This window comes from Rhinolophus sinicus, chromosome 14, assembly GCF_057876585.1.
Source record: "Rhinolophus sinicus isolate RSI-liver-muscle chromosome 14, RSI-T2T, whole genome shotgun sequence".
Taxonomy (NCBI): Eukaryota; Metazoa; Chordata; class Mammalia; order Chiroptera; family Rhinolophidae; genus Rhinolophus; species Rhinolophus sinicus.
In genome coordinates this window covers 33,311,522-33,338,045 of record NC_142514.1, presented here as the reverse complement: position 1 = coordinate 33,338,045, position 26,524 = coordinate 33,311,522, and the positions used below count along the sequence as shown (strand labels likewise).

The 26,524-nt window shown below is 35.0% G+C and overlaps 1 protein-coding gene across 4 annotated transcripts in view; it reads left to right on the top strand.

Moving 5' to 3' along the window:
* The window catches only part of STIL (STIL centriolar assembly protein), a 52,978-nt gene that overhangs the window by 17,805 nt on the left and 8,649 nt on the right, over positions 1-26,524 (top strand). For 3 of the 4 annotated variants that reach the window (XM_019749411.3, XM_074334679.2, XM_074334681.2), the window contains 9 exons: positions 2,179-2,262; positions 3,569-3,655; positions 6,989-7,139; positions 9,667-9,776; positions 10,786-10,900; positions 11,971-12,939; positions 16,647-16,812; positions 21,121-21,352; positions 26,064-26,280. In XM_019749411.3, coding sequence (XP_019604970.3) covers positions 2,179-2,262; positions 3,569-3,655; positions 6,989-7,139; positions 9,667-9,776; positions 10,786-10,900; positions 11,971-12,939; positions 16,647-16,812; positions 21,121-21,352; positions 26,064-26,280 — 2,131 coding nt within the window. The remainder of the gene's footprint in view (positions 1-2,178; positions 2,263-3,568; positions 3,656-6,988; positions 7,140-9,666; positions 9,777-10,785; positions 10,901-11,970; positions 12,940-16,646; positions 16,813-21,120; positions 21,353-26,063; positions 26,281-26,524) is intronic. The other variant, XM_074334682.2, reaches the window with a different exon arrangement.

Genomic DNA, 26,524 nt, shown 5'->3' with positions numbered 1-26,524 from the left:
ATTGGTTGTATTTTGTGATTTGAAAATATAAGGAGAAATTATCCTCTATATCATTTTGCCCTTTGTATTCTGCCTAGGTTTTAGGTTATCATCTTTTTGTCTGTGTCTTTCCCCTCTCCCCTGCTATAATCTGATTAATTATGAGTCTTAAAGAGGCTGGAGAATTTTTATATTATATGCAGATTTTAATTATGAATAATGAGCATTGCAGGTAGAGAAAGGAGATAAATAAAAATGTATAGTACTCTTGCTTACCAGACTGTCAGCCACTTGAGGGTGGAGTTTCCTCACATAGCTGGACTAGCATCCTTTCCAGCTTCCTATCACCACTCTTAGGTTCTTAGGAAATGTAAGCCAAATTGCATGCTTTCTGCTCCTCAGCAGGGCTGCTTCCCTGAATCCTCATCCACTGTCTTTATCCATTGTCTACTGAGCTAGGTTAGACAATGTCAACACCCTGTGCTTTAAAGTCTAAGCAGTTCACTTTTGGCCATCTTTCTCGCTGGACTCCACCCTGGTTCCTGTTAGGTCTCTAGAGCCAAAAACGTTTGCCAAGGTACACTCAACTCCAAGTCCTGTCCTCTAAAAAAATGCCTCTTCAAAAATGGATAAGGAAAAGAGAGGATTTTCTTTTCAGAGGATCTGTGGGATAACAAGAATCATTCCCTTCTGAGTCCCACATGCCAACCAGAACACCTTTCTGGTTGAAGTGGCACAAAAACAAGTGTTGTATATTCCCAAATCATGGAATGGGCAAACATGATGGTGATCAAAAAAATGTTTGAATTAAGTGGAACATTTTATTCTCTTGGAGTAATAAAATGCTTCTCAATTGGGACATGGGAATTTGTGGTAAAATTAACCAAAATATTAATTTGTTTTCCTTAGTACCCGTGCCCATCTACTAGTGAAGCATAATTTTATCTTTCTCTACATTGTCCTGTGATCCCTTGGCGTGCTAGTAGTTGTAACCCAGGATGTTCTATTGAATGGTTCTATTGAATGGCCCATTTCCCTTGTCCCTTCTTACCCATAATTATGTCTTAAATTTGTGACATTGGCCCTTTTCCTTGACCACATTCATTTGTTTACCCTAATATTTATTAGGATCAATTATGGAATAGGTATTGTGTTAGATTGTGGAATTAAATAGAGTTTTAAAAAGCATACTTACTGTCCATTAAATATATTATGTAAATATGATGTAGATAAAGATAATGGGGGTTTATATACAGTGCCGGAAAAGCAGGAAGGTGTGTCCAAATTGCCTGGGAAAATCATGGAAAGCCAGAGCTGGTTCTTTTAAAGAACAGGAATTTACCAGGTAGGCGAGGCAGAAGAGCATTTAAAACAGGTGCAAGTGTCATTGTTGATACATAAATCTCCTGCCAACTCAGGCTTAATCATCTTGTCACATGGTCTGATTAAATTCATTATCTTTGTATTTTAGGGTTATAGCCATAAAATACATTCTCAGTGGGACTATCAAGACTTTATATCACGAATGGCATTGTTTTTATTTTTGTATTTTAAAGCCATAACGATGAAGTTAACTCTGTACAATTCCACAGCAGTTATTCATATTCTTAGGACTTACTGTCAATAATAAACATAATAACAAAGTATAAATGTAGTATAATGTCCTTTTAGGGAATAGTGAACTTTTGGGTTCCAAAGTTCTTTGATAGTGGCTGGAGGAGTATAGTACAGGGAAGGTTGAATATTCCTTACCTAATTCAGATTCCTTCAGTGAGAAGTCAAATCTGTTGCATTTTTGTCAAGTCACCTGGGTACTTGAACACTTACAGTAATAGGAAAGTCACTTCTCCCAGGGAAACCTATTTGGTTCTGAAATTGTTAATCTTGATATTAATACTTTTGATTAAAATAAGTTGTTGACACTTTTAGAACAAAACTTTTTTAAAGGTTGTGTAATTTTCAATGACTATTTTAATAGAAATTTTAAGATATTGAATCTCTTTAATCTCTTCCTCTTACTGGAATCTTTTTTTTCCTTATAGTTTGAACTGTTTTCTTTGTGTGCATGTGTGTGAGAGAAAATATTCACTTGAATTATCTTCCCTGTCTAAAATGTGCTTCTTTAACACTCATATGATCTCTTTTAAAGGTAAAAAGAACATACTTTCAATTGTTTTTACATGAATGTCTTCTATTTAGATATCTTACCATGGATGAAACTCGCAAATTGTTACTTTTGCTGGAATCTGATCCTAAGGTTTATTCTCTACCATTAGTGGGAATGTAAGTGTCTCATTATTTATGAAAACCTTTTCAGTCACGTGTATTCAAATGTATGTGATAAGCATGTGAATTAATTGTACTGTGAATATATAATTAATATTTAGATCACCTAATGAAGCCTCAAAGGCCAATGATTAAGCTTTTTTCATTTTAACAGCAGAATCTGTTAAACAAAATTTTGTCCAATCTTAGGAAGAATGTCAGCACATAAAACAGATAAAGTTGAATTCTTCTGGTTGAAGTTGAAGCATTAGAGTCATGTTGCTTTAACCGTCTTTACTACCCACTGTCCTTAAGGCACCTTGAAGAACACAGGGCTAGAATAACACTGTTTAAAATTCACTGTCAGGCAATTTTCCAGAAATTCCCCTCAGAGTTAATGGCTTTCTCTTTAGAGTTAGTGGTTAATGATATTTAGACAGATTATTTAGACAGAAATTTATATTCCGTATTTATTGAGTGCTTATCATATGCATAGTATTATATTTGGTACTGTGTTGGGATTTAAAGCTCCGCAAGGAATTTATAATCAAGGTGAGGTGATAAAATATACAAATATTCACATGTAGAAAGATATATAATACTGAAGTACATGATTTGCTATGAAATGAGCAATATCGATAGTGAACACTGTCAGTACTTGTAAGAGAGATGATGGGGACATTTTCTTAGAGAAAGCAAACTTAAGCTGAACCTTTATGTGTTTGGATAATAGGAGGGAGGATTCTGGGGAAGGGGGAACCCATGTGAGGGAATAGTATGTACAAAATTAAAAAATGAGAATGTACAAATGTTCTGTGGATCATGAAATCTACTTACAGTCTGTTCGCTAGGCTCCTAGTATTGGTCTTCTGATGCTAAGTGAATATCTATTAAGAGCCCTCTGTGTTTCAGGCTACCTGTATATGTTACAGCATTTAATCCTCTCAATAACTATGGTTTTAGGCTGCTGACTTCATGCTTCCCTAATTCAGCCTATTCTTTTCAGTCCAAGCTAATTGATTGTAATTGATTCCTGCTTTCACCTCTATTGTGAATCATTTTCTCTCCCACCATTTTCCATTTTCCCTTCATCTCAGGCAGAAGAGGGGACCGATAAAGATCTCTCTATCTACATATCTATATCTATTCTCCCTCTTAATTATCAGCATGGTCTAGTGTTAATAGATTTCTTATTTATGACACTTTTAATATGTTGCTGGTGAATGCCAAAAATCTCACATATTATTCTGAGAACGTAATCTAAAGTATATTAAGTATTAATTTGTAAATGACTATAGTTTTTAATTTCTGCTTTTTCTTTTAGTTGGCTATCTGGCATTATACATATCTATAGTCCTCAGGTATGGGCTTGCTGCTTGCGGTACATGTTCAGTTCTTCTATTCAAGAAAGGCAAGTGATATTTTCTTCTATAGTATTTTATGTTGATCTTTACCTCATTCATATTTTATTGGTGTCATTTAAAATCCATGTGATGCTTTAACCTTTTATAATACTTATAAAGCAGAAGGACAAGTATGTGAAGAAAAAAACCTTACAATAACACCAGACCAAAAAAAGGTGAGGTTGCACTGTATTTGGAAATATGAAGGAATTTACTTTCCTAGCCATAGAGCTATATAACACAGAAGATACACTTTTTATGACTGGGATTCTGTTTTGTAAATAAAGAGATTTCATTTTCAGTGAAATGACTGAAATGAGTTTGAATTTGTTACCTTACAAATATTTAAATAAGTTACACAGTGCGACTGCTAGCACTCTAAGAAATATTTGAGATGAAATGTTTAATTTTCTTCCTGGAACTAAAGCACAACATTGGAACTAACAGGGAAACTTTATTTCTAACCTCAACTCCTCATTTAATTTTTAAATTTTGTATGTGATATCACTATTTGCCCCTTCATCTATTAAGTGAAAATTCCAAGGTCTCTTTCTGTCTACCTTGGGTGGCTGTAAAACACTTGAGAAAAAAACTTTGTTGAACAGACAGGGCAAATACATGGTAATAAATCAGACATAAATAAAGATACACAATAAAAATAAGTCTCTCTTCCAGCTCATTTCCCCAGACACTATTCCCAGAGACAATCACTGTTACTGTTAAATAGCATCTTGAGCTTCCTTTCTGCAATATTCAATGCATAGACAAATATCACCCTCCCCTGGCCTGTAAAAATTAAATCACAAATGGGAGCATACTGTGCTTCCTTTGCTGTATGTTGCTTTTTTCTCTATATCATTATTCTTTTTGGGTCATTACACCTTGGTATGCACAGATTTTATACACATTTTGCAATTGAATAGTAAATAATATATACTATTTTAAAAACTAGTCATTTTCTTGTATATATCTTTGTGTGCATATCCTAGTATATTTGTAGACTAAATTCCTAAATATATTTTTTATGGTCAAAGAGTGTAATTTTAAATTTTTGTGGACTTTGCTAAATTGCCCTTCAAAAAGACTGCCCATTTATAATCCTTCCATCAGTGTTTGACAGTGCCTGTTTTCTCCCTCCTTACACTATGGAACAACTATTTATTCAGCACCTACTATATACCAAGCACTGTTTGTGATATTGGGTACAAGCAGTAAATAAAATAAAGGTCCTACAGAGATAGGCAGTAAACAGAACAAATAAATAAAATAAGTAATGTTTTATAAGGTATTGAATATTATGAAGAAAAATAAGACAGGGAGGAGGATGTTGTGTGTCTGGATGGTAGTGGCAGGTAAAGTTAAGATTTTAGGAGGTCAGGGAGGCAAAGACTTGAGGTGAGGAGTAAGCCATGGGGCTGTCTGGGCCAGTCCCAGGCAGAGGATACATTAAGTGCAAAGGCTGTAGGTGAAACATTACCTTGCACCTTCAGGGAACAGCAAGGAGACCAGTGTTGCTGGAGAGGAATGAAGAAAAGGGAAAGTAGCAAGGCCTCAGAGAGGTCGTGTCATGGTCTTTTGCCATGTTTTATAACCCTGTGCTGGGAACTTCCTATTGATGTTTCTTTCCATTCTCTTGGATTGTGCATCTTTTTCACATTGCTTTGAAAGAGTTTTTTCTCACTCAATATGGTTATGTGCCGCATAACAAATGTTCTGGTGACTGACCGCATATAGACGAGGGTGCCATACAGCCTGGATATGTAGTGGGTTATACCATCTAGGTTTGTGACAGTGCACTCAGTGATGTTCACATGACGATGAAATTCCCTAACTGCATTTCTCAGGATGTATCCATCATTAAGTGGCACATGACTGTATATATATCTATATATGTAATATGTAAAATATATGGAGAAATAATATTTCTAAAAATATATGGGCAAAGCTTTGTTCCCCCAGATTGTCATTTCACTTAATTTTGGTTAATGATAATTTTCTCAAACAGACTTTTTAAAATCATATTTATCATTCTTTGTTTCTATCTTGCTTAGAAAGGATTTGCCCATTCCAGGAGTATTTATTGCAATAAAAAAAATCTCTTGTGTTTTTTTCAGATGTTTTTAAAGTTCTACTTTTTACATTTTATTTCAGCTTTACAAGACAATTAGTTTTATTTGCAATAAAACAAATTAAATGTTCATTTTAGGGTATTAGTACAGTTGTTTTATTATCAGTGACTGGTCTTGTTTTAAGTTCTTATTGACAATAAATGCTCAATAAAATTAATTTTGAAGCTCTCTCAGTTTGTGTCCAGTCTGAAGCATTAGGCAATTTCTTTGATACCTGAACTCTTAATTACTGCCAACCCTGTCAAGGGAGGTTTGAACCAGAAAGAAGTCAGCACTGCTTAGCATAGCCTAGGTTGGTACTTGATAACATTCAGACAAGAACAGTGGTTTTGTCTGACTCCACAGAGAGGAATTAAGCAGAATAGATGTTATGCTTCTCCATCCTCCACTGCTTTGTTTTGTTAGTATTGTAATGTGTGTCCAAAACATTTTTTTTTAATTTAGTAATTTTTTTTTTTTAATTGGGGAAGGGGAACAGGACTTTATTGGGGAACAGTGTGTACTTCCAGAATTTTTTTTCCAAGTCAAGTTGTTGTCCTTTCAATCTTAGTTGTGGAGGGTGCCGTTCAGCTTCAAGTTGTTGTCCTTTCAGTCTTAGTTGCAGGGGGCGCAGCCCACCATCCCTTGCGGAACTTGAGGAATCGAGCTGGCAACCTTGTGGTTGAGAGCCCACTGGCCCATGTGGGAATCGAACCGGCAGCCTTCGGAGTTAGGAGCATGGAGCTCTAACCGCCTGAGCCACCGGGCTGGCCCCCCAAAATATTTTTCATTCAATGATTTACAAAGTAGAAACAACTACTGAAAGTAGTTTTAGACAGTTGGTTTTAAATAATATATAATTTAAAAACCTCTTGATGACTTTACAAATATTTGTTGAGTTATGTAGTGAATAATAAAATGAATGTTCATTTTATCAGTGTTTGTAATAGTGAAATATTGTAAATACTGTAATTTAAATATCCATTTTTAGAAGTCTAGGAGCATCAATAATGGCACATCTATAAATCGTAATACTGGTGTCACTAAAAAAGAATAAGGAGGTCTGAGGTGTAATATAGAATAGTGACATGGAAAGAAAACCAGGGTAGTCAAACAAGAAATAGCAATTGCAAATAGTGTGATAGTAGGACTCATTTTTGTTAAAAATATGTTACCTTCAGTAAATTTTGTTATCCACAGTAAATTTTAATTACATGACTTTTTTTTGTCCAGGGTTTTTTCAGAATCTGGAAATTTCATTATAGTTCTCTATTCTGTGACACACAAGGATCCTGAGTTTTATCAGTGCCTCCCTTGTGATGGCAGGTTACCTGACCTTCAGTTCCAGCTACTAACCAGCAAGGAAACATTACATCTTTTCAAAGTAAGTGATTTGATTACCTAGTACATTAATGACTGTTTAGGGTTGCATGTTGGCTGTTTAAGCCCAGTGGTCTTTACCCTTTAAAATAGTAACTGAAACGGGCAGCTGGATGGCTCAATTGGTTAGAGCGTGAGCTCTGAACAACAGGGCTGCCAAGTTAGATTCCTACATGGGCCAGTGAGCTGTGCCCTCCACAACTAGATTGAAGACAACAAGCTGCTGCTGAGCTTCCAGCCATTGGGCCGTGCCCCCTGCAACTAAAAATTGAAAATGGCGACTGGACTTGAAGCTGAGCTGCGCCCTCCACAATTAGATTGAAGGAGAACAACTTGGAGCTGGTGGGCCCTGGAGAAACACATTGTCCCCCAATATTCCCCAATAAAATTTATAATAAAAAAAAATAGTAACTGAAACCATTAGGCTTTGTGTATTTATAATCAGTATTACTGATTATAAACTTCATTCATGGTTAATTTTGTTTCATAAATTTTAGGTCATCCCCAGAATCAAATTATAATACGGGTCAGAGGTTATCCACAGAATATCTTGCCAATGTCTGTCTAAAACCTTTGAAGAATATATCAAGAATTTATATGTTGAATCATTTTATGATATTGAGAGTTAATTTGTTTTTTTTTGTTTTTGGTTTTTTTTTGGGGGGGAAGGGGAACAGGACTTTATTGGGGAACAGTGTGTACTTCCAGGACTTTTTCCAAGTCAAGTTGTTGTCTTTTCAGTCTTAGTTGTGGAGGGTGCAGCTCAGCTCCAGGTCCAGTTGCTGTTGCTAGTTGCAGGGGGCACAGCCCACCATCCCTTGCAGGAGTCAAACCGGCAACCTTGTGGTTGAGAGCCCGCGCTCCAACCAACCGAGCCATCTGGCACTGGCCCATGTGGGAATCGGCAGCCTTCGGTGTTAGGAGCACGGAGCTCCAACTGCCTGAGCCACCAGACCAGCCCATGAGAGTTAATTTGTGGTTTTAGTGTTTTCTTTGCCCTCAGCTGTTATTGTTTAGCAAATGGTTTCTCACACTTAAAAGTCAGTGTTAATAATATATAATCCTAGGGATCAGAATAGATTGTTGCTATATCTAATAAAATACATAAAAATACACAAGTGTCATTGTGTAAAAACATTCAAAGACAGTTTTCAGTAAAATGGTTAGTTGTCCTATGTCTCGGACCAATAATAAAAAAATTCTGTATTTTATTACAAAAATATTGAATAACTGAATAACCATGTTTCCTCTCAGATCTTATTTTTTTGTTTCATTTTATTTATAGGTTGTATAAGTTCATGAATAAAGTTTTTGCACTTTAATTATAAATATCATTATAAATGAAATCTAATTTATTTTTATTTTAGAGACATATATCATTTACTCATTTTATTCTTAAGGTGGTATCATCAGTTCAAAGTTATTACTTTAACTGAATCCCTGGTTATCAAGTGATTTACATAATACAGTTGATTGATTTGTTTACTTTGACTTTTGTGGCAAGGACATGGACAGTATACAACAGGTGGTTACATAAAAATAGAACTACCGTGTGATCCAGCAGTTCCATTTCTGGGTTTTTATCTGAAGGAAATGAAAACACTAATTCAAAAAGATACCTGCACCCTCATGTTCATTGCAGCATTATTTACAATAGCCAAGACGTAGAGGCAACCTAACTGTCCGTCAATAGATGAATGAATAAAGAAAATGTGGTACATATATATAATGTAATATTACTCAACCTTAAAAAATAAGAAAATCTTGCCATTTGCCATAACATAGATGGACCTTGAAGGCATTAGGCTAAGTGAAATAAACCTGACAGAAAAAGACAAGTAGTGTGTGTTCTCACTTTTATATGGAATCTAAAAAAAAAAAGATAACTCAAATACAGGGAACAGATTGGTGGTTGCCAGAGGTGGCGATTGGTGACTGTAGTCAAAAGGTACAAACTTCCAGTTATAAAATACCTAAGTCCTTGAGATGTAATGTATAGTATGGTGACTACAGTTAATACCATATTGTATACAGTTGACCCTTAACACTGGTTTGAACTGCATGGGTCCATTTATACGCAGATTGTTTTCATTTGACATGTGTAGTTCAAACCTGCATTGTTCAAGTGTCAACTCTAAGGTTGGGAATCTGTATGCCAGAGGGCCAACTGTAGTTACACATGGATTTTCACCTGCTTAGGGTGGGGTGGGGATCAGTTCCTTTGAAAGTTGCTGAGAGAGTCAATCTTAAAAGTTCTCATCATAAGAAAAAAAAACAGTAACTCTGATGGTGATGGATGGACTTAACTTGGTGATCATTTCACAATATATACAAATATGAAATAATTATGTTGTACTCCTGAAATTAATGTTATTTCAATTATATCTCAATAAAAATATTTTTTAAGGTTACAGTTATAGAAATCAGGAGTGCCTCTCCCACCAGTGTCTCAGAGCTACTTTTTATCTAAATAGAATTCTCTGATGTTTTAATTTAAGTCAAATCTCACAGTATGACCTACTTCATTTCAGAATGTTGAACCTTCTGACAAGAATCTGATCTGTTTTGAACTGAGTGCTGAAAGCCAAAATGCAGAAAGAGAGTTTTTCAACAAAGTTTCCAAGAATCTTTCAACTAAGAGGTAAAAGATTTATTTTTATCTGTGTACTTTTTAATTATTTTCATTCCTACTCCATTCCTACCCCAGAGAGAGGGTTGGGAGAAGAGGGGGAGAGAAAGGGGATGAGGTTAAGTGGGAAGGAAGGAAGGAAGAAGGTGGAAGTGGAGGGGTGGGGGAGGGGGGAAAAAAGGAAAAGAAATTTCAGGAAGACAGAAGAAGCTTTAATCTTTGCTGCAACAATGGAAGGTACAAGATATACCATCATGTTTCGACAATCAAATTATAAAATCACAAGGATGAATGAGCCAATAAGAGTCTTACATTCTTAGCACCAATAGCCCAGTTTATTTCTAATAATGCTATTTGTATTGAACTCTACTGTTTTCTCATTTTAATGTACCTACATTGGCATTCTTTTTCCTTTTTTTATTTTATATTCTATTCTTTGCTATTAGTATTGTTGATTAAAGAATGCATGTCTTTGCTTAGCCTGAAATTGGAAAGGATATATGTGAATATACCAATCCGTTACATTTTAATTTGATAGGTTGGAAATTTTAATTTGGATAGGAAATAAAATGTTGGCTAGGATAACATTTTAATTTGAAGGTTGGAAATAATGTTTATTTCCAGAAAAGTTGGGGGAAACCTTGAAAACTAGAGCTTGCTAAAGTAGGAGAAATAGTAATACTATGTACCAAAGTTAAATCATGCCAGTAGTATAAAGAATAAAATTTAGATGGTTTCTCTTTGCTAAAAAAAAGAATAAGTGGGTTAAACTTGGAATGATCAGGCAAAGAGGGTCTTTTATTCAGCATGAGTCTGATTGGGCCAGCTGTCCCAATCAGTTTGTTGCCCCTGGCAACAAACATTGTCCTGAAAAATAATTTGTGGTTGTCAGATACTAAATGAAATAATCCAAATACTACTGTGGTTTATTAAAGGACTTTATTCAATTTCAAAAGAAAGAACAAACACTAGATTACTGAAGACTTTTCTTGTCTCCTCATCTCCTCATCTACTCTTTTAGGTCTTCCCAAAAGTTATCTCCAGGGAAAATGCCAATAAATGACCATGACTCTGGTGTTGAAGATGAAGATTTTTCTCCAAGACCAATTCCTAGTCCTCATCCAGTGAGTCAGAAGGTATCACTCACTGATTTTAAAAAGTACTCACCTTTATGGTTAGAAACTTAAAAGTCACTTCATGTTAAAGCACTCAATAATATAACCTAAAACTTACTGAAGTTTTATTCTAAGATATATCTAGCTATTTATATCTATATGGCCATATATATATTCCTCACAGATGTATATTTATGTAATTATCCCCAGAGAAAATTGAGACACAGATTGGTTAAGTTACTTGCCCAGGATTACACAACTAGTAAGTAATAAAGCTGGAATTCTGATTCAGGAAGTATGGTTTCAGAATCTGGTGCTTTTAACCCATATACACTCAACATTCTGTACTATCACCAGAGCTTGACATTGGTTCTTATTACCATATTCTGAGAAAACATTCTATTTACTTTTGGAGATTAATTGCAATAATCCCCAAATTTGTTGATTGTAGCCAACCAGTGGGTTATTTTAGAATTGTACCTTAATTGGACTAATTACTTATTAGAAGAAAAAGGAATGGGAATGATTTTTAAAAATTAATATCAAATTATAACCAAATTCACCACAGTGAATATTTTGTTCACCCTTTCTACTCTCTTCCGACTCTTTTAGTTGGTATCAGAAGAAAGAATAACAGGGAATAATATCACTTAGTGGAAAAATATTCTGAAGTACTTATTGGAAGATTATTATTTAAGATTCAGAAAGTATTTGCTGCTAAATATGTTGAAGCATTCTGCCTATGATAATTTTTTTGCAGAGATAGGGTTTAAAAAGTCTATTGTAAAACAGTTTCTCATTGTGTTCTATGATCTAAGCAGTGTTTAATCAGTGTTTCAATAAAAGGAATTCCATCATTACATGTTCCATTCTTTGAGGGCAAGGACCTTGTTTGTTTTGCTCACAATTGTGTTCCTAATGCCTAGCACATAGAAGATGCCCAGAAAATATTCATCAACTGTATAGATAAAGAATAAACTCTTTTAAATAAGTAGCTAGACATAATTTGGGAAATCTGGTCCAAGGAAAGTAAAGCATATATCTTTCTGCTAAAAAACACTTTTCCTCTTTCACTTCTTCCCCATTTATAGGTTTCTAAGATCCAACCATCAGTTCCAGAACTTTCACTTGTGTTGGATAGCAATTTCATAGACTCAAACCAGCTACCTAATCCTTTGGAAATGGTGAATAATGAAAACCCTCCTTTGTTGATTAACCACTCCGAACACTTGGAGCCATTGCAAGCCCAGCTTTATGATGAGAAACACAGCCCAGAAGTTGAAGCTGGAGAGCCTTCCTTGAAAGGGCTACCAAAACAGTTAAACCAGGGCACTACTCCTTTGAGACACTGCAAAGTAAGACAGCCACCTACCTATAAGAATGGGAGCCCCCATATCAGGAACAGTGTTAAACCATCTTCTCTTAATGGGCCATCTCCTGATGCATCTGAAAAGCTTCAAACAGTTTCTTCTGGAAATGTACACAAAGAAGAGTATCCTATAAGATTTTCCACATTTAATTCCAGGCAATCTTCTCTTGCCCCAGAGTCCCACCCACACAATTTTGTTTTTTCACCCCATAATTCAGAAAAACCGATGAAATTTCAGATACCTACTCCCCCACCACCATCTTACTATTCCACAAATGTTTGCAGCTGTTGTCAGCATCATGGCCATGTTCACTATAGTCCACTAAATTCTTGGCAAGGAATGAATACAGTAGGATCCGTTCCAGACCCCCAGTCTGAAGCCCTTCAAAAACATTCACTATTTCACGCAAGTGGATGTCCAGCTCTGTACCATAATGCATTCTGTTCTTCAAGTAGTCCTATACCCTTGAGACCTCAAGGAAGCATGAGTGGTGGTTCTCCCCACAGTAATGTAGAACTGTCGCCTGTAGCAAGACTACCTTCTCATGGGGACTCCTGTAACCTGTGGCCTTGTGCAGTGTGCCTACACACAACCAAGACTGGGTCAGATAATGGAATGATGGGACTGTCTCCGGATGCATATAGATTCCTCACAGAGCAAGACCGACAGCTGAGACTACTTCAGGCACAGGTTTGCTGGGAGCTTTGTTAGTTCTTTTAAATTCTTGGTGTTAAGATGGTTTCTTAAAAATAACTGGCAACTCTTCAGTAATTACAGTTTATGGAGTAGAATCGTAGAATGTTAGAACTAGAAGGAACCTTGGAAACTGACTTCTAGTCCTTACTGTTTTACAAATAAGTAAAATGACGATTAGAGAGAGAAGTCATATATACATGGATTATTAAGGATTGAATGAGTTCCTAGGTAAGGGCTTAAAATAGTGCCTGGCATATAGTTAGTTCTCAGTAAATGTTAGCTGTTACTATCATTTTCATTATCATCTCAGTTAATGACATCCTGTCACTCCGGCCAAAATCCCAGGCATCAAGAACCCAGGCTTTACTTTCTAGATATATCCTGGACTGAACTACTCTTTACTGTCTTTCCTGCTACCTCCCTAATTCAAATTATCATTTTTCTCTTATACATGGTGTTTCCAGTACTGTCCCCTCAGGTTTCCTGCAGTTGGAAACACCACAGCCATCTTTTTAAAGCTCTAGCCAGCTCATAGGGTGCCTGCTGAAAACACTTAATGGTATTCCCTTACAATTAGAATAGAATCCAGATTCCTTACCTTGGCCCTCAAAGACCTTTGGATTTGGTATCTGTCTCCACCCTCCCAGCTCATCTCTTGCCACTTTTTCCATGTTCACTACGCTTTAGCTGCAGTGGTATACTTTTTCTTCTTCAAAAACATGAATGTGTTTCCACTTCAGGTTCTTAAGCTTGCAGTTCCCTTTACCTGAAACATTCTTCTAGTTCTTCTAATGACTAGCCTAGCTCCTCATCATTCAGGCCTTAATTAGATATTTTTGTTTTTGTCTCTAGGGAGGATGCTTACAAGATTCATCACTATTAGCACCTTAGATGGTACTTCATATATAATAGCTACTTAATACATATTTCATGACTTGAATGAGTGAAAATGGCCACCAGAAAGGTTATACCAATTCAATACTTCAAATCAGGCATATCAAACTCTTAAATTATCAGTCTTATAATAGTTGTTATTCGATTTGCATAGTATTATCATTAAGATTGACCATTTTATTATTGACCATTTGTATTTTCTTTATATAAAGTCTGTATCATTTACCCACTTTACTATTAAGTCATTTTCTAATTTTTAAGAGGTCATTGTATATTAAGGAAATTGGTTCTTTATCATGTATATATGTGATATTTATTACAGTTTGTCTTAAGTGTTTTGTGTAATAACCATTTGTTTTGTACAGAATATTTCAGTTTGGATATAGTTAAATTTACCAGTCATTTTCTTTCTGGATTTTGTGTTATGTTTAGAAAAGCCTTTCTTCCCTTCAGGATAATTTTAAAAAATCTATTCTTCATCTTCCCTTCCAAAATTATATTTGTTGCTTCTATTTTATTTTGCTATATGAGATAAGAGACTTTTTCCTTTTTAATCCTCAGGTGACAGGCCCCATATATTTATTGAATAATATATCTTTTTGTTAATGATTTATAAATGCATTATTATATAATGTATCATGTGTTTGCATCTATTTCTATACTGTATTCTGCTCCATTGATCTGCCTATCTATTCCAGCACCAGTACCATTCAGTTTAATCACTATAGCTTTATAATAAGTTTCCTATCAAGTGTTTCCTGTGTGTTCCAAACCTCCCTTTTTTTTTTTAATGGTAAGATTTCATTTTTTTTTAATTAAAGTTTATTTGGGTGACAATGGTTAGTAAAGTTACATAGTTTTCAAGTGTACAGTTCTATAATACATCATCTATATATCACATTGTGTGTTCCCCACCCAGAGTCAGTTCTCCTTCCATCACCATATATTTGATCCTGTTTACCCTCATCTACCACCCCTCACCCCTCTTACCTCACTTATCTGTAAATTTTGAGCAGAAATTGGTATATGTAGAAGGTTAAATGAGTATGTGTACAGATACATGTATACATATATGTATACATGTATGTATAATATATACATATGTGTACATGTATGTATGTGTATACATACAGAGGGTGCCAAAAAAATGTGTGCACATTTTAAGAAAGGAAAAAACTATATTAAAATTGTAAAGCTCAGTATATACCGATAACAAAAGATGAATACAAGTCACGCATATACATTCTTTTGGCATCCCCAGTATATAAATACTTAGTGTAGGGCTTGGCTATAGTAAGAACTCAGCAAATTAGAGCTATTTTATTTATCTCCTAATCCTCACAACAACCTTAGTTTTACATAATATTGAAGCTCATAGTGATTAAATCGCTTTTCCAAAAGATAGTAGAGTAGGATTTAAAATTATGTCCTTATGACACCAAAACCAGTGCCCCAAACCACTAAGTACATGTGCTGTTTTGTATTAATGCAGGTTAAATTTCTGCTGATTTTAACGATAATACTAATTTTCCTGTATTAATAAAGTTAACCTAAAATTAATGAGATGAGTTGAACACAATAGTATAATGTATAGGGAAGTAGAATATCACATTATTTAAAAAAGGGAGGCTCTTCCACTCTTAACTATATGCCCAAGAGAAATGGAAAAATATGCTCACACAAAAACTTGTATACGAATGTTCGTAGCAACACTATAATAGCCCAAAACGAAAACACTCCAAATGTCCACCAGTTAATGAATGGAATAAACACAATGTCATAACACACACAATGGGATATTACTCAGCTATCGAAAGGAATAAAGATTGATAGATGCTACAGCATGGATGAAAACTTTAAAAATGTTATGCTAAGTGAAAAAAAGCAAGCTATAAGGCCATATATTATATGGTTCCATTTATATAAAATGTCCAGAATAGGCAAATCTGTAGAGACAGAAAGTAGATTAGTGGTTGCCAGGGGCTGGAGAGAGGGGCAGTGGAGAGTGACTGCTGATGGGTACAGAGGTCTTTGGAGGATTGATGGATGCAAACTTTGTGAATATACTAAAAACCACTGAATTGTATACTCTAAAGGGATGAATTTTGTGGTATGTGAATTACATCTCAATTTAAAAAGGAGGAGGGGAAGTTTTCAGTGTTTGAGCCTTGGCTTTGCTACTTGTTAGTTATGTGACCTGGGCACATAACTTAATTGTTAATGCCTCATGTTTCCTTATCTGTAAAATGTATTTAATAGTAATACATTCTTCATGGGTTATATAAAATTATACCTGAAAGCTTTTAGCATAGTGTTGTGTAAACAGGAAGCACTCAGTAACTGTTAGTTATTGTTAATATTTTCAGTTTCAGCATGGCCAAACATGGGTAATTCTGATTAACCTTTATAAGAAGAATCTTGTGTAAAAATGTCCAATATTTGGTACATGGAGTCAGGGTATACCTCCTACCTTACTTTTGATTTTTAAGTGAAATAGAAATGAAATATTGGTTTGAAGTATTAACATTCAGACTTTTCTATGAGTGTCAATTTATGAATGCTAATGTAAACACTTGTATGTTTTCACTTTTAAATTTACACATAGGCCAAAGTGCTTCTTAATAATGAATGATAATGATTTTCTACATTGATTAAGTTTTATGGTATTATTTAGTTGAAATGTGAGAAAATATAGTTAAAGGTCAGTTATTTATAACTGGGGTACTTTGTAATTCATATTTAAACTCTGCTGCCAATTTTGTTGATTACTTCACTGTCAGTTTAAGGTATGTTTTTAATTGATACAGATTCAACGTTTATTGGAAGCACAGTCTCTTCAGCCCTGTTCCCCTAAGACAACCACTGTTGAAGACACGGGGCAAGCTGCAAAACAAATGGAGTTGGTTTCTGTGGAAGCGCAGTCTTCCTCTGGTTTGCACATGAGAAAAAGTGTAAGCATTGCTGTGAGCACAGGTAATTTAATTTTTTTTAATTTGTAAGGAATTTTTTAAAATTGCTTTTCATATCTACTTAATTTTTTTTTTACATTGAAATTGTACAAATAGAACCAAAACCAAGGTGTTGAGAGTAAACAATTTTAAGTCTTAGAGTAAGTTTACTCTTTGTGAAATAAAACTATACCTGAAAACAGATATGAAACTACATAACATAATGCATTGTTTTTGCTACTTTCCCAGGCTGGACCCAATTCTAATAAGAGAAATCATCTGTGGTTTGAGGGATCAGGGAAGGTTTCATCTATGCAGTGTTATTGACTCTGGGCCTTGAAGGGTATGTAGGATTTTAGCAGATGAAATTGAGAGGTGGTAGAACAGACTGGGCAGAGAAAATAATATGTATGGGCTCAGAAAACACAGGGTTCTGAGTTGTTCAGAACTCTACTTTGCCATGTTATAGAGAGCCTTCATTACATCTTCCACAATGGAATATCTACTTTGTTTGGTGAGCAACATAGAAGGCCTTAAAAGATCAACTAATAATGTAAATGACATACTTGTTTACATGTTTACTCACCATCAGACCATGAGATCTGTGTGTCCCCAGGGTCTGGCAAGATGTCTAGTACATAGGATAGTGGTGATGAGAATGTGGAAGAGTCAAGTAGGATGTTGATAAGAGTTGATAACTAATTGGATGTAGCAGTTGAGGAAGAGGGAGAATTCAAAAGTTACTCCAGCTGAATACAATGTGATACCTTGGATTGTATCCTGGAACAGCAAAGAACATTAGTGGAAAAATTGCTGAAATCCAAATAAAGTCTATAGTTTTAGTTACTAGTAATGTACCAATATTGGTTTCTTGATTTTGAAAAATGCATGATGGTAAAGTAAGATGTTAACATCAAGGGAAACTGGGTGAGGAGTATGCAGGAACTCTCTGTGTTATCATCCATAAATCTAGTATTATTTCACAATTAAGAGTTTATTAAATTTGAAGATAAGTTACTCCAAGATTTTAAGCCTGGAAAAAAGAGGGAATGGTGGTAGTATTAAACAGAAGTAAGTAAGTTAGAGAAGCAGAGGAGAAAGGATAAGTTCAGTCTAATCTGTTCAGATCTACTTTTGGAAATGAAGATGGTAATGCTCAAGTGTCAGAAGAGTGGAGGTAGTTTGATGACATAAGACTTAACAAAAGTAACAGATGAAGATTTGAGACTGGAGAATAAAACTTTAAGAAAGATAATAAGGAAGGCAGATTTCTGTATTTTTCTGAACTATATGTAGAAAGGAGCAAGAAGCAAGGGTATCAAGAACTTCATGCACATGTATAAATCAAATTCAGATATTACTCAATGTTAGTTTAAGAGTCTATGACTGCGAAGATAAACCATTTTGAATCAATTCAAAGAAGGGGAATTTACTGAAAGGATATGGGAATGTTTCCTGAAAGCCAAGGCCAAGAATGGGGCTCGACTGCAGGAAAAAACAAGAACTAGAAACTGAAATACCGTTAAGACTACTCGGTTATTCTACATGGCTGTTTTACTCAACTCTCTGCAGTCTGCATCGCTTTACATTGTAAAATACAGCTCACCTAGAGTTCCAAAGTTTATGTGTTGCACAGTTCTAGCCATATGCACAAACCAGGTTACTATCCTTCATTCCCAGTTTCATATTGTAGAGAACCTGAATGGCCAAGTTTGGATTAGGTTTTATTCTTTGGTTCAATTGTAAGGGGGTTGAGAATCACATAATTGGGACGTATCTGCTGGAGTCCTACCTTTGTTATTGTAGGGATGACAGAGAGAGACAGAGAGACAGAGACAGAGACAGAGAGAGAAGTAAGTTGTAGAGGGGTGGTGGTGAAGGAGCTGTGGGTATTTTGAGCTAAATAAACATACCAAAAAGTACAGTTCCTCCTACGTCCTCCTGTAAAATTCTGTACGTAACTGTATTACAGTGGCTTATCATCTGTGTATGTCACTAGACTAAGCTTTTGGGATCTGGAACACTGCCTTGCTCACTAGTGTATCTTCATTACCTACGTAACATTGATGCCTAACCCAATGTGTGCTGAGTAAATGATGATTGAGTGAAGTTATTCACATTTGAACTGATATTCTGAAATTATTTGAAATAAGTTTTCAAGCATGATATACAGAGGGTGTCAAAAAAATGTATACACATTTTAAGAAAGAAAAAAACTATTAAAATTGTAATACTCAATATATACCGATAACAAAAGATGAACACAAGTCATGTGTATACATTTTTTTGGCACCCCCATATAGAATTAAAATATTTTGAAACTTCATAGATTCATATTCAGAGTTATTATATGCAGAAAAATGAATAATCATTTGAACTAAATGGCTCTTAGAAGCACATTTATTCTGTAATTATACTTAATTCCCGTGTGTGTGTGTGTGTGTGTGTGTGTGTGTGTGTGTGTGTGTGTGTTGATATATATTCAGGAAGAGTAGCAGTACTTATGTAACTTTTTCAAAATTGTTCTTTTTAAAAAATTGTTTTTAAATGTTAAGTGAATACAATGTTAAACTATGCTTTTATTAATTTATTTTCCTAAAATCATCCAAATTGACCCTCAATATAGAAACCATTTGAATTGGATTTACTTTTTGGTTTTATTTGTTTCTTTAAATCATTATATAAAGCAGTAAGCAGTATTTCCCAAATTGTAGAATGCATACTGCTCTAGTTCAAAAGATGATTTGGGGGGGCATACAGATGAATATTTTATATTTTGTAGATATATTTATTCTTAGGAGTATTGGAAAAAATATGGCACATTAAATCTATGATTTCATAAAAATGATGAAGCTAGGTAAAAATGTGGTAAGCTAAAGAAAAATAGCAAGCAAATAATAATATATGCAAATAGTTCAGCAAATACTTATGCAACTGATCCATAAAGTTGGGGAAACATTTCATTTTTAAATACTTGCCTGATATTACAAGGTGTGATTAAACAATATGGTAAATGTTTAAATTTAAAAAACATTTATTACAGTAAAAGACACATTGCCATTAATCCCCCCTCAAAATATTCCTCGTCACTTTGAACACACTTATCCCATCATCCTTGCCACTTTCTGAAGCAGTTCTGGAAGTCCTCTTTCGTGAGTGTCTTTAGTTGTGCTGTTGTGGCTTCCTCCATGTCCTGAATCATTTTCACTTTGGGGAAGAGCCAGAAGTCATATGGTGCTAGATCCAGTGAATAAGGTGAGTGAGAATACACAGCAATGTTTGTATTTGACAGAAATTGCCGTGTAACAAGCGATGTGTCACATGGAGCGTTGTCATGATAGAGGATGATTTACAGCACACTTTAAACCACACCTTCTCAATGGTAGCTCATACCTGACTGACTGCACCAAACAAGTTGAAACTTGTCACACACTGTTACTAAGGTTCGATGCGCCACTTCCCGTATTGAAGATTCCTGCCTTTCCGTTGGATGGCATTTGGCAACAGCATTTACCGTATGGTTTGATCACAACAGAAATGCTCTGTGTCACATATCATTTCTGGTATATGGCAATTTCTATCAAATAAAAATATTATGGTGTATCCTCATCCATCTTACCCACCAGATCTGGCACCATGCACTTCTGGCTCTTCCCCAAAGTCCAAATGACCATGAAAGGTAAAGGTTTTGAATCGATTCAGGCTGTCAAGGCAGCCACGACAGCGCAACTAAAGACACTCACAAAAGAGGATTTTCAGAACTGCTTCAGAAAGTGGCAAGAACAATGGGATAAGTGTTCAAAGTAAAGGGGAATGTTTTGAGGGGGATTAATGGCAATGTGTCTTTTACTGTAATACATTTTTTTAACTTAAGTGTTCACCATATTTTTGATCATGCCTCATACGTATGTCTGATTCATTCCTAATATAGCCTTATAAATATTATATGTAAGGATCAAAAGCAGAGAGCCTAGTGATTTATATTTTATATAAAATTCTGCTGTTTTTCAGAACAGCTTTTTCAACACACACAGACACACACACACACACACACACCCCAAATTGTGTTCAGAACTTTAGTATGTGAAACACATCATTTGAGAGCCACAACTCTTGAAGAATCAGAGCCCAGAATATCCCCTTTCTCTTTGTACCCCAGTTTTCTATCTTTTCATATTCCACCTACCTCTTTGTGATATTTCTGAGGAAATATAATTTGAAAGCAGTTCTAGGTAATTGTGTTAATATAATATAGCTAGTCTTAATGGTTTGTCAGAATTATTTTTATAGTGGAATATCTGTTTCAGTGTTTGTTAAAACATTTGACCTTCAGGTGCCAGCTTGTTTTGGAATGCAGCAGGTGATGATCAAGAGCCTGAATCTCAGCTGAAGCAAGATGATACCAAGATTTCCAGTGAGGACATGAATTTTTCTGTTGATATTAATAATGAAGTCACAAGTCCTCCAGGTAGTGCATCTTCATTAAAAGCAGTTGATATTCCCAGTTTTGAAGACAGCAACATTGCCGTCAAAGAAGAATTCAGCCAGCCACTTTCAGTATCCAAGTAAGGTCTCTTTGATTGAATATTCATCCTACTTCCTTTTTTCTTTTTAAATTCTAATATTGTTTTGGTGTTCTGACTCATATGTGCATACAAACCCATGCATACATATGTATCTACATTTATTTCCGTATGTATCTGAATATATTTGAAAATCCTGACTTCATACCAATCTTCTGATTCCAATCCTTCTCCCCTTTTTCTTATTTAAAACTTCTTTTCCCAACATTGATAAGCCTGGCTTTCATTATGTACAATATACTCATTTGTTCAGTCCTAGTGTACACATAAAGTAGTTTTCAGAATTGCCAAGAATTCTGAAACACATTTACTAGAATATGTTTGTTTGTAGTTATTTTTATCTTTAGCCTTACAACATCCAACAAAAATACTTTTCAAAGTTATTTAGGTTAGTTTTTTTCTTCTTTGTTCCCTTATGTGCTTATGTTATTTGTATGCAATGCCATTAGGTGTTACTGTTTGTATTCCATCTTGGGGTCCCTCCATATTCTGGTTGACTTTGTTTTTTTGGTGTGTGAAACATCACTATGGTTCTAACAGACCACAAACTATATGAAAAGATATATTCTGAAAGAATTGTTCTGTTCTCCTCCCTGCTACCCTGTTCCCAGATTCTCCTTTTTCCACCTCTTTTTCCACCCAATCTCTTTAGTTACTGGTTTATCTTTCCTGTATTTCTTTTGTACAAATGAGCACGTATGTCTGTATTTTCTTATGTTACTTCTTTCTTACATGAAGTGTAGAAAAGTAGTATGAGTACCACAGGTACTCTCCTGAGCCTTTCTCTTTTCACTTCGTAGTGTATACTGAAAATCAGTCCAAATCAGTTCCTAGAGATTTTTCTCATTTTTAATAGCTGTATATTATTTCATTGTGTATTTTGTTATACCATAGTTTAACGAAATGCTCTTATTTATGAGCCTTTAGACTGTTTCTAATGTTTTTCAATTACAAATAATGCTATAGTTAATTACTTTATTTGTGCGTGCATATTTTTGAATTGTTTTAGAAGTGGTGTTCCTGCATCCAAAGTTAAGTGCATATGTAATTTTGTTAAGTATTATCAAATTCCCCTGCAAAAGGGTTGTACCAGTTTGCATTCTCACCAGCAATGTATGACATTATGTTTCCCCACAGCCATGCCTACAAAATATGTTGCGATATTTTTAAAAAGTTTTTTTACCAGTCTGATAAGTGATAAATGATACCTTGGTACTGTTTTAATTTTCATTTTTAAAATTATGAATGAGTTTGTCATGTTGAGGGTCAATTTGGTATATTTGTGAATTATCTGTTTGTCTTTCCTATGCAATTTATATTAGAGTTTTATGTCCTTGACTCCCTAATTTTTAAGTGTTCTTTATATATTAGAGATGTTGGCTATTTGGTATATGTTGTGAATATTTTCTTCTAGTTTGTCAATTGTCTTTTGACCTTGTTTGATGTTTTTTGCCATGTAATGATTTTTTTACTTTAGTAGTCACATTTATTGACTTTTTCTTTAAAATTATATCTTGACTAGTGTTTTACAAAGATTCAGTTCAGCTAATATTTATTGAGATTATCATGTACCAAATGAGTGCTTGGCACTTCATATCAATTTAAAATTAAACAAATGGAAAAAATTGAAAATAAGCTGAGTTTTAAAGAAGAGGTATGGTTAGAAAAATCATACCATATCTATAAAATAAAATATTATGTAAAGATTAAAACTTGCTTTTAAGAATATTTAATTAAATGGGAAGGTACTCGTGATATAATATTGGATTTTAAAAAGCAGCTTCCCAAACTATGTGGTACAGTTTTTAGAGAAAATACATACCTATATAAAAAGCAGAGATGGAACTCCTCAAAAATGTTAACAGTAGTTATCTCTAGATATTAAATTACCTGTGACTTTTATTTTCTTTATTCTTGGTATAACTTTGAGCAGTTACCTAACACCTGTGGCTCAATTTCCTCACCTGTCAAATAGGGATAATATGTGCTTTCTCTCTCATAGGTCTTTCTGGTAAGAATTATATAAGATGATGTACTTGAAACAGTGCTTGCCCCATACATAATAAGCTTTCTGCTAGCTAAATTTATTATAACTTTTCTCTGTTTTCTACAATAGCTACAGATGACTGTTCTTACAAAAAATGTTTTTAAATATTGCTTTCCATAGTTATTTTTTAAATATATATTTACCATATTTCCCTGAAAATAAGACCGGGTCTTATATTCATTTTTGCTCCAAAAGGTGCATTAGGGCTTATTTTCAGGGGATGTCTTATTTTTTCATGTACTACAATCTGCATTTATTCATGTACAAAAATCTACATTTATTCACATACAGTCATGTCATCCTTTTCTGGAATATCATCATAACTCTCCAAACCCCAAATTCCGGCTTGAATTCTTGTTACTCCATTTCCTGTAGAACCATTGGCCCCAATCTCTCATGTCCAGCAATAGAACTCTCCTTAAATGAGCACTTCTTGTCCGTGTAGCCTGCTTGTAGTGCATTGGCAACACAGCTGTCAGTGATTTTATCCCATGAATTCTTCACCCAAGTCACAGCCTCTTGCAGGCTAGGCTTCATAGTTTCCACGCTGATTTCTCTCCATTCTATTTTCAGTGTAGCCATCGATTTCTATGTGCAAATGGTCCTTGAATGGCTTGTTGATTGCAATATAAGAATCTGGAGACAGGCAGTCATTCCTGTGGGAATCATTATTTGATCTACTCTTCTCTCTGCAAGGAAGTTCTTCATGTCTTTAGCGTGATGAGTGCTGGCTGAATCCCAGACTAGCAGACCTCTTTGGCCACCTCTCAAAACAAGTGGCAGCATTAAATCGACCCACTTCCTTATAACTGCTTGTGTGCACCAGGCTTTTTCAGTTTCAAGAACATAAATGCCTGAAACACGTTCAACCTTATCTTTCTAGCCCATAGTGATGATTAGAGGTGGGGCTTTCCTTCCATCTTGACGAATTGCCAAAATATAGGTAACACTTGCACTTTTCATAACCAGTGGAGGGAATGTAGATTGACGAGGCACCCCTCTGATCAATTGTCCTTTGAGATCCTTGGCCCATAAACAATGCAGTTTCACCCATAGCAATCACGTTGGAGAATTGGTATTTAGAAAAGTCGATGCCATCAACAAAGGACTTGAATGCAAGTGCACGTTTAATAACTTCAGTTCGTCCAGCTTGAACAGTGTTGTCGATCTTAGAGACATTTCATATCGCTGAAGGAAGCCATCCAGCCAGTGTTGTGATGCTTTGAATTCTTCTGGGGATATTTCTAACTGTGGTGCCATTGCAAGGGCAAATGCTTGAATATCAGCCCTGCGCACAACCAAAGCCTTTGCTCTCCTGTCAGCAATGCATTCACAGATGATGTCTTCCAGCTCAGAAAATAATGGTCCTGATCCATATTTGCGCTTCTTAGCATTTCCCTCATCCACCTGTTGACTGAGGTTATCGTACTCTGCTTGCCATTTTCGGACCATTCGGAGATCCAACTTCTTGTCTTTGCAGAAAACCGTAAGATTCTTGCCCCCGGAGTCCTCCACGATTCCTTTCTTGTACTCGACGGAATAGCTCTTTGTTTTTGTCTGGGAGTCAAAATATTATTCCCTTTAAATTTACCATTAAATCAAGTGTTAATTGAAGACTTATGAGACATGGCAACAAAAATGATGACAGTTAAGAATTATGGGCCACACAAAAGCAATGAAACATTGCAGGCACCAAAATTCAGAAAACATTTCTTTATTTCACACGAGTGTATTAAGTACATCCGTTACAACACATGATGTATTGAATTATGAAGATTCATATTAGACACAACCACGTCCATTCGTTACCAAGTGCGCACATTATTCGTGTGTTGTGTCTGTACTCCAATTGGTCATTCGGCAATAAGTCTTGAGCTCATCTGTTTACATAGGTGTTTACCTCTCGTCCAAAGGTGCCCGCTTGGGTACTATCATTTATTTTAAGTATTAATGTCAATAATATTTATATTTAATTATATATTAATATTATTTTATAATTCAATACGTCTGTCGTGTGTTGCAACAGACGTACTAAATGCATCATCTGGCTGACAATCTTTATGGGGCTTATTTTGGGGGCAGGGCTTATATTACAAGCATCCTGAAAAATCACACTAGGGCTTATTTTCCGGTTAGGTCTTATTTTGGGGGAAGTGTACGGTATATTCTAATTTTGAAAATAATAAATGTTCATTGTATAAATTTGCAAAATACATAAAAGCATAAAGAAGAAAAATTTTACCAAGTATATAATGTGATTAGAAATGGCAACTTATGAACTCTCATATGACAAAGTTTTTAACTACATGTATATTTTAAAACTTGAAGTGAACAACAAATAATATATTTAAAATTTTTAGATACACTATAAATTTCTTTTGTGCCAAGTTCAGGAGAAATCAACAGGGTTGCTTTCCAAGTTTCAGAGAAAGTTTTCTGAATATATTATAAATAACATAACTCAAAAAGGTATCATAATCCAACTTATATGCAGCCTATCAAGATGAGATGCTCATCACTTAAGAGCTGAAAATACAAACCAGAATCTACTTGAGTCTTTACCTTTCTTCCAAAGTTACTGCACTTCAAATATAGTTACCTTGGTACCATGATAACTAACATTTACATTGTATATATCCTTTCAAGCAGCTCTTCTCCACTTGTGAGTGAAGAACCTGATGTGCCTTTGCTCCTTCCGAATTCCCTGCTGGCAGAGCATGTAAGCATGTGCTTACAGAGTGGACCAACAGAGGGTGCTAGTAACAACTCTGTAACATCAGGGGAACCAAAAATTGAGCAAGTAATGCAACGCTTGCCTCATCAACAACCATCAGATAACCAGAAAATATACCAGGATTTATTGGTAAGAAAAGTAAAGCAGTTCATCTTTTGTGGAATGGTTATTTAGTCTAGGGTATACTAGTAAAGCCTTTCCTATCTTTAAACTGACTGGGACCTTAATATAAAAAGATTTTCTGTAAATTAATGATATATCATTTATTTCTTTTAGCTTTTCTTAAATTATGATAACCTAAATTCAGTAATTTACTGTAAGCATGCCAGTTATCAGGTACTTAGATAGCCAGGAAGCAAAGCACCATATTTTA